The sequence below is a fragment of the Melampsora larici-populina genome, assembly GCF_000204055.1.
Source record: "Melampsora larici-populina 98AG31 unplaced genomic scaffold MELLAscaffold_4, whole genome shotgun sequence".
NCBI classification, from domain to species: domain Eukaryota; kingdom Fungi; phylum Basidiomycota; class Pucciniomycetes; order Pucciniales; family Melampsoraceae; genus Melampsora; species Melampsora laricis-populina.
The window spans coordinates 1,118,430-1,126,520 of record NW_006768768.1 but is presented as its reverse complement, the minus strand read 5'-3'; the positions used below and the strand labels follow the sequence as shown (position 1 = coordinate 1,126,520).

At 41.1% G+C, this 8,091-nt stretch overlaps 1 protein-coding gene across 1 annotated transcript; it reads right to left on the bottom strand.

Annotated features, from left to right (window-relative positions):
- Positions 1-5,375: 5,375 nt before the first annotated feature.
- On the bottom strand, positions 5,376-7,524 carry MELLADRAFT_115339 (uncharacterized protein; the record flags this gene model as incomplete). Its single annotated transcript, XM_007405472.1, has 10 exons — positions 5,376-5,726; positions 5,802-5,945; positions 6,032-6,246; positions 6,345-6,412; positions 6,526-6,611; positions 6,696-6,771; positions 6,843-7,011; positions 7,078-7,138; positions 7,199-7,308; positions 7,377-7,524. The coding sequence occupies 10 exons, from the start codon at positions 7,419-7,421 to the stop codon at positions 5,690-5,692; spliced, it is 1,011 nt and encodes a 336-aa protein (XP_007405534.1).
- Between the last annotated feature and the right edge of the window lie 567 nt (positions 7,525-8,091).

The window sequence follows — 8,091 nt, the reverse complement described above, 5'->3', positions numbered from 1 at the left end:
CCATTTTGACGCTTCCCAACATCTTCACGGGTGCGTAGCCCACATGATCAATCTCGTGGCTCAGGCTGGACTGTCTGTCTTCAATCAAAAGAATGCCCCTGCCGTGATCAATGCTCTCAATCCTGCTATTCCACATGATCACGCTTTGGTTCCATTGTTTGTTGAGTATACCTCAAATTCTGAGGTAGCAAGTGTCCTCACTCGAATTCAAGCCTTTCACCGGAAGATTAAACATTCTAGCCAACTCAAAACCTCACTCAACAATGCTATTGCAAGCTGTGCAACTGTTCCCAAAGTGGGTTTAGTCCACAAGGTCTCAACTCGTTGGTCTTCAACCCACTCTTCTTTGGCTCGCTTTGTTCAGCTTAGAGTTGTTCTGGAGTACCAGTTCAACTGTAACCCAGCTCTTGAATGTTTCATACTCGACTATGATGAATGGACTTTGGTTGAAAACTTGGTTGAGTTCTTATCTCCTCTAGCTGCTGTGACTTCAACCATTGAAGGCCATCTATACTAGAATTTTTCTCTTGTTATGCCTGACTACCAGTGGCTCGTTGACTGCCTTGAACATGTAAGTTTTTTTCTTTATTTTTGTTCCTTTTTCCACTTTGTCTTTTTACATGTTACTAACATATCTCTTGTTTTGATTAGGCCTGGGCTGATTCCAAGTGTAAGGAACTCAAAGTAGCCATTACGCCGATGATAAAGAAGATCATCGGATACCAGGAGGCTGCCCAGAAAAAGGCAGTCTACATCTGTTCAGCCATCCTAGATCCCAAGTCCGGGTTCGGCCTTGGGGCGGCCCCGTCACACGCAGGGTCGGGTCACAGCCCTACTCCAAAACTCCTTGCCTTGATGTTGCCTTCATGCTGTTTCTGAAACTAGATGACTAGAGTTGCCAGTCCATATGTAATCAACTATATACATAATTGTACATACAGAAAAAAGAATTAAATTGATCATTTATGTATGGATTCCAGATGGGATACAAGTAACAAGCTGAGTAAAGACAACACGGAGGCTCATGAGTCATATGGAGGCTCTAAAGTGCCACTTGAGTCATGTTGTCAAAATTGTCAAAACTGACATTCCCCACCCCCAAAAAAGGTCAGCTGACCAAGTGCTGACCCTGGCCAACCCTGTTTGGCCAAGTCCTCAAATTCTCCATTGCCTTCTCATCATCAACTGCAGCTGAGTCAAAAAAACAATTGTTTGACTTGTTCAACAATGATAAACTACTCCAATCAATACAATATCAAAGGCTTATAAGGGTTTGCAATAAATCAAACAAACATTATACAAATACAAAGTAACTTGAACAGATTGATCTCGTTTGACAATATTATTGCAGGGATCATTATAATTCTCTGACATTTCTCTTAACAACACTGCCACAGTGACTTTACTGGTATTGTATTGGCAATACTGGGTAAAGTATCAAAAAAAACAATACCGTAAAATTTGGTAGGCAGTAAAGTATTGGTTCACCAATACAATACTCAATACGGTATCAAAAACTGTGATACTATGTACCAAAGACTTATCTTGAGTAAATTATCTTGAAGAAATACTGTTACTATACTTGATACTGTATTGGTCTTTGTGCCACAAGCTGATACCATACTGAGTATCTAAGCCTAAATGGGAGAAGTATTTGACCAATACTTATCCATCAACTTCTGGGTAAAGTATTGGTTTTCAGATGATTTACTTGATACCATTTTGAAATTGACAATACCATCCCAAGGGCCTGGGAGTACAGTATTGGGCAGAGTGATACCAAGTATTGAGATACTTATGCTGGAAAAACAGTACTTTACTGTCACTTTATTGTAAACAGTAAAGTAATTGTGGCAGTGTTGCTCTTAACAACTGCTTGTCTTCCGATGGCAGCCAAACCATGAGCCAACCAAATGTTGTGTAGCTTTAAATGCAAGGCAAATTATGCCTATGTTTGTATTCTTAGAGCACCCACTATGGGTGCGGTAACTGAGTGATTTACCGTAACTTTAGTGCTAAAATCTAGACAGGTCCACTAGGACCCCGGATAAGTCCCATAAACCCAAGGGATGAAAAAGGAATGAATCAGACCCTCCAATTTTTGCTATGTTAGGGATGAAAAAGGAATTATCCGCCCCGGTCCTGGTCACATGTTAGGGATGTGGAGGAATGAATCTCAGTTGGACAAAAATCTCCCTCTCAGATGATACTGATGTACCATGAATGAACAGCATGATTAATATTATGAGTATTGCACGGATTCACAAACACGACGATAGTTAGTTTGAAAAGAAATCTATATTTGTTTGCTTATCTTATCTTAACCGCATCTTTGCTTTCGATCCCTGCTGCTTTACGCACAGGTCTGTCCTTTTAAGCTTGTTAAAGCTTGTAGTGGCTTGAGCCGTTTTACTCACTTGATCCTGATTACCCCAGGTCTGTCCTTTTTGAGAAGATGAGGTAGGTAATTTGCTACGAGGTTTCATTCCATTTTGAGCAAAACAGTTACGATTAGAATGAGGTAAACCACGATGCTTGTCCAAGTTGCACAAGTCATCTGGACCAGGACCAATACGTTTGGTGTTAGAGTTTCGATTCGCAGTCGAAGATACGGTTGATTTGGCGACAAAAGCATTCGTAGAAGAGACAGAACCGGAGGAGGATTGTTTAGCTGTCTCAAGTACTAATCAATCCATAACTTTTTGAACAGTTAAAGTCGAAAGATCAGCAAAGAATGGAGCCGTGATAAATTTGAACTCCTTGCCAAGACCGTTCATTAAGAAGATTGCCAAAAGTTTGGGAGATAACACAATATCTTTGTCTTCAGCGGCATACTGAGCCAATTGATTGTGTAAATTTCGAATACGAATGATGAATTCTGAAAGAGATTGCCCAGGTTCCAATCTAGCTGTAGCAATTTCACATATAGCCGCGGCCGCTAAAACACCACCGCTACTACCGTGAGCCCGACATAGAGTCTCGTATGCGATCTTAGGAGTATTGGTAATTTGAACAAGAGAGTCGTTAGCTGCGTCCAAAGAATTGACAATCAGTTCCATAACACGACCCTGATGGCGTCAATAAGTCAAAAGTTCGGCGGAGGCAGTCGGCGGAGTGTCATTGGTTAGATAAGCAAGCAACCCTCTAGTCTGAAGGGCGAAATGTAGACGCTTATTCCAGTGAGGGAAATTGCCGTCACTGAGAATCGGGATCTTGATGCGGTCATCGCCGGTTCCAGTATTGGTCTCAAGAGTAGCCATTGATGCTGGAAGAGATAAAAGATTATCGATAGGAGAAGATGCGCCTGGAACGATAGTTCTTGAAGACGAAGAGATTGAAGCAGTAGACCCGGCAGAATTGGAGGCCGGTGGATTGATGATCGAGTCGTTGGTGAACGAGTCGGAAACAGGAGAACCAGAATTGATAGGCGAAGAAGAAGCCATTGCTGGAGTAAAGATTCAAAAAATTGATAATGACGTCAATCGTGTATTCGTATAAACCTGTGTTTTACTCGGTAAAAAGGCTCATAACCTATGAGTATTGCACGGATTCACAAACACGACGATAGTTAGTTTGTGATGAAGTCAATAGCTTTTAAAGAGATGAATTTTGCATAATGTGTACACGATAGAAACATGAGAGAAATATGAAAAACAAGCATCGAGAGAAAAGTAAAAAAAGGAAAACATAAAGCAAAAGAATCATACCTATGAGTATTGCACGGATTCACAAACACGAAAATAGTTAGTTTGTGATGAAGTCAATAGCTTTGAAAGAGATGAAGATCAAAGCTAAGTGCAAGCTCATAGTCTTTATAGGTGAGAGTTACGCGCACAAAAAAATGATTATTAAATAAAAAGAAACATATCAAATTCATCACGCAGGATGAGACAGTCACAGAACTTCATCACGCAGGATGATCATAACACAGCACTAATCAAATAACACTACGATCACTATTTGATAATCATCAACACCAACAAATATCCCATTTCATAAGTTATTTCTTGATTGACCTTGAAAGGAACAAACAGGAAGTCATGTTCAACAAGTTTTTACACAAGTTGCTCATATGCAAGTTGAGTTGTGCACAAGGGACATAGCTTGCATTCATTCAAAAGTCAATTTTTCTGACTTCCCTTTACTCTGATGAGTATTCACCCATGTTGAAACTGTTGTACATTGAAATAGCTGATCTAGGTACAAGAATCACATCAAGATTATTTGCGCTTTTTCAATGTTCCAGAAACAAAATTGAAGTCCCCAAAAATTCCCCAAAACCAGCTTTCCAATGTTAGGGATGTGGGGGAATTAATTTCCAAAACTCTTAAAAACCTGGCTTTTAGGTTAGGGATGAAACAGGAATTAATGGCCTCAAAAAAACAAAAAAAGAGGTATGAATTAGGAGGTTTTGACCAATTTTCCATCCCTATCATTTATAAGACTTATCCGGGGTCCTGGTCCACTATGGACCTGTTTTAGACTTGCGGTCCCTACGACCACGTCAAATCTTGCTTTCCCCATGTTCAAATCTACGAACAGCTACAACTTGATTTATCGTAAGACTTGATGCATCCAACCACTCAACAACTGCATTATTCAAAACCTCACCTTCAAAACTTCAACCTCAAAGCTTTCAACTTCAACTCGAAAACTCACACTTCAAAACTCAACCTTGAACTTCAGAACTCAACTTTGAGTGTTCTTTACAATCTTCAATTGGTGTTTCAATTCGAATCATATTTCTTTCAATCGATCCTCTCAAAACCATTCCTAAACCAGTAAAACCTTCAACATCTTCATTAATCAATCCAACTTCAAACTTTAAATCATTCAAATCGGTTCTCAATTTGGTTCTTCAAAGATGTATGTTGTTTTGATAATAAGAATTCATCTGGATTGAATTCATCTGTTCTAAATGATTCACGATTCAAAATCAATCATGTAATTGTAGATTTGACTATTTTAAAACAGAGTTCTTTACTTATTTGGAATATACAGGAATCTTTGTTTAAAATGACTTCATATTTAGCGTTATGTGTGAAATAGTTATCATATAGCCTCTGAGCACGTCAAGCGCGGTCTCGATGGATGCGAGTCTGAGGAGGTGGAGGAGAGGTTTAGCAAACAAGAAGTCAAAGACCAGTTGGTCACTCTAGTTGTCCTCATCGTTGTTGGAAGACTTCAAAAGACCGTCAATCTCCCTTTTCAAGGGACTCAGAGCAGGCATTTGTTGGATCTTTTGTTGGATGAAATTTCACCTCCCTTTTTGCCGATGTCTCTTTCTTGGAATTCGAAGCACTTGCCCATACTAGGAAACCGTACACGTCCTGGGCTATTAAAGGGATCTGGTTGATTCACAGTGATTTATCATTGGTAAAGCAGATGTTACGTCAATCCATAGTGGAATTCATGCGGTTACCAACTTTGGTAAAACACGCATGATCAAATTTCGCGCTCAGGACCGCAAAATCTAAGATAAATCACCCTCATGATAGTGGGTGCTCTTAGAAGCAAACATTCACAAAAAGATCCTCACTCTACCACCATAGACTACTACCCTCAAGGAGGGATGTTTGGTGTACATGAACTGGCCACTAACGAAATGCAATTTTGATCGAGAAATACTACGGCGAGGCAATTGAATACCTGTCGTGTGCCCAAGTCTATCTCAGGCCAGTTTTACCATTCACAAGCCAATCGCCCCCATCATATGGTGCTCATATCTACCCACAAAATTTCGTAGGATGAGTGCCACACAGTACTTGACGGGATTTTGTAGGAGACATGGAGTACTCAACTGATCACCATGTGGCTTGAAGGTGTTGAGAATTTCTTGAATTTGGTCCATCTCTGACTTGATTAATTTTACTTTGTCGGATCCGATGTTCTCCTTCATTCGATCAACGTTGGTAGTCCCGGGAATTGCGATTACCTTTTCCCATCTAGACCAATTTACCAGGCAGTCGCGTCAGTTCAATGTGACGATTTATTCATATATCAGTATCCCTAGTGAAAACCGATGAAAGACCTTTCATGGCACCACGCCAATGCTAATTGAGCAGGCGTGCAGCCTTTCTTTTTCGCCATCTTTTCAAGCTCTGTGACTAATTGTAGGTTTTTAGGAAAATTTTCCTCTGAGAAGCGAGGTTGATTGTAGCGAAAGTCGTCCTTTCCTATATCATTACGAGACTTGAACTTTCCAGCAAGCATACCTCGACCCAGAGGACTATAGGCAATCAAGGTCTATTTTCTCCCAACACCAACAGAGTCAGCATGAGGTTAACAAGACCATGAGTTTTGCTTTGAAAAAATCATTTAAATATTTTCACGTGAGCACTTACAACATCTAATTCTTTGCAGGCATCTAGGATACCATTGTCTTCAATATCAGTTTGCCAGAGTGAGTATTCTACAGATATTGAACGAAAATCAGAGCTCTGATATGGAAACGCACCCGAACATCCTCAAAAGGATACGTCGAGTGGGTTGATTCAACTCATATAACCTCTACGAAGCACGCACCGATCTGTAATGCATCTATCTTCGCAACTTTACAAGCCTTGCGTAAAGTTGCAGCTGAGCATTCCGACAAACCCAAGTATCTCACCCTGAGCAAATCGGCAAAAGTGTTTCCAACTCATTATGATCTATCGAAAGGCGAGCAAAGGAGTTTGTCTGGACGTGCAACTCACTTTCCAGCCTGTCGGAGCTCCTCCATCGCTTTGACCGTGTCTTCGATAGGCGTATCTTTATCAACGCGGTGCTGGTCTAGGTAATCACCAGAATGATTAGCATTCACTTTGATATCATGAATCCAATCAAAGAAGAGTAAGGCCTACAATACAAATCAATGGTCTCTACTTCAAGAGCTTTCAGCGAAGCTTCGCAGGCCTCTTTGACATACTTAGGAGTGCCTTTCACTGTCCAAGTTCCGTTGGAATCTCGATGGTTCCCAAACTTCGTGGCAATAAACAAATCTTTCCTGGGAATCCCAATCTTTTTGATCGCCTGGAAAGAATCCATGTTACCAATCTTGGCAAGGTTTTCCAAGAAGGGTGGAATCAAAATACCAACCTTTGCCAACAATCGTTCGTTTGCCCCCATCTCTTTATCACCGTAGATATCAGCAGTATCCCTGGTTGACCAGATTCAGATTCAGTGTCAAGCCTCGGCAGAATTGATGAAATTTGTTTACCAAAAGGTCTGACCCGCCTCATAAGCAGCCTTGATCACCTGGATACTAGCATCATCATCTCGATCACCAGCGTAGAATGCGGAAAAGCCCATGCAACCCAGACCTGGAATCTGCCAAGTCATCGAAACACCGATTGGTTACCTGGAATGTACACCGAGTCTATCGGAAAATTACTGACTGGTACTAAATCGTTCCCAATCTTTCGTTGTGGTAAGGAGGGCATTGTTATGTTTGTATAGTGTGAGGTTGACGTATTTTGAAGATGAGCAAAGGAGGTAGCCACTGGAGCTTCAATCACTTTTTTGGGAGTGATAGGTCAAATAGACTGTACACGAGCCGAATTGAGGTTCAACTCTTGAATTGAAAAATCCGATGGTGCATTGGTGGATGACTAAGCTCGGGCGGATGATTCTCGGCGGTCGTCACAGTCTTATGCGCGATGACGTACATGAGTCCGTGTCTCCTCGATAGCTTCGGCTGGATATAAGCATGATGGATAATCGGGGACTAGAGAGAAGGCGCAGATTCGAGCGATTCGTTATTACTATTTTGTCGATATGGTACTCGTTTTACCAGATTTTTCACGTTTTCGCTTGCAAAGTAGACAAAGGACCACTTTTAGACGTCGTGCACAGTCCGATCAACTTTAACATTCGTTTTAAAACGTCGAGCCTCCTATAGTTTCAGTGAGGCTCGACGTCATCTACACAGCCGATGACGCGGGCAAACGCAGCATTGGGGGCTTTTACGCAGCCAGTCCTTTTGTTAGTGAAGGAATAGGAAGGTGCTTTTCTATTCCTTTTTCTGCTATCGCTATTTCTGTTATCTCGTGATGAGAAAACTGCGCAGGACGTCAAAAACCAGTCTATTTTCTATTTGGAGACTGGTTTAGA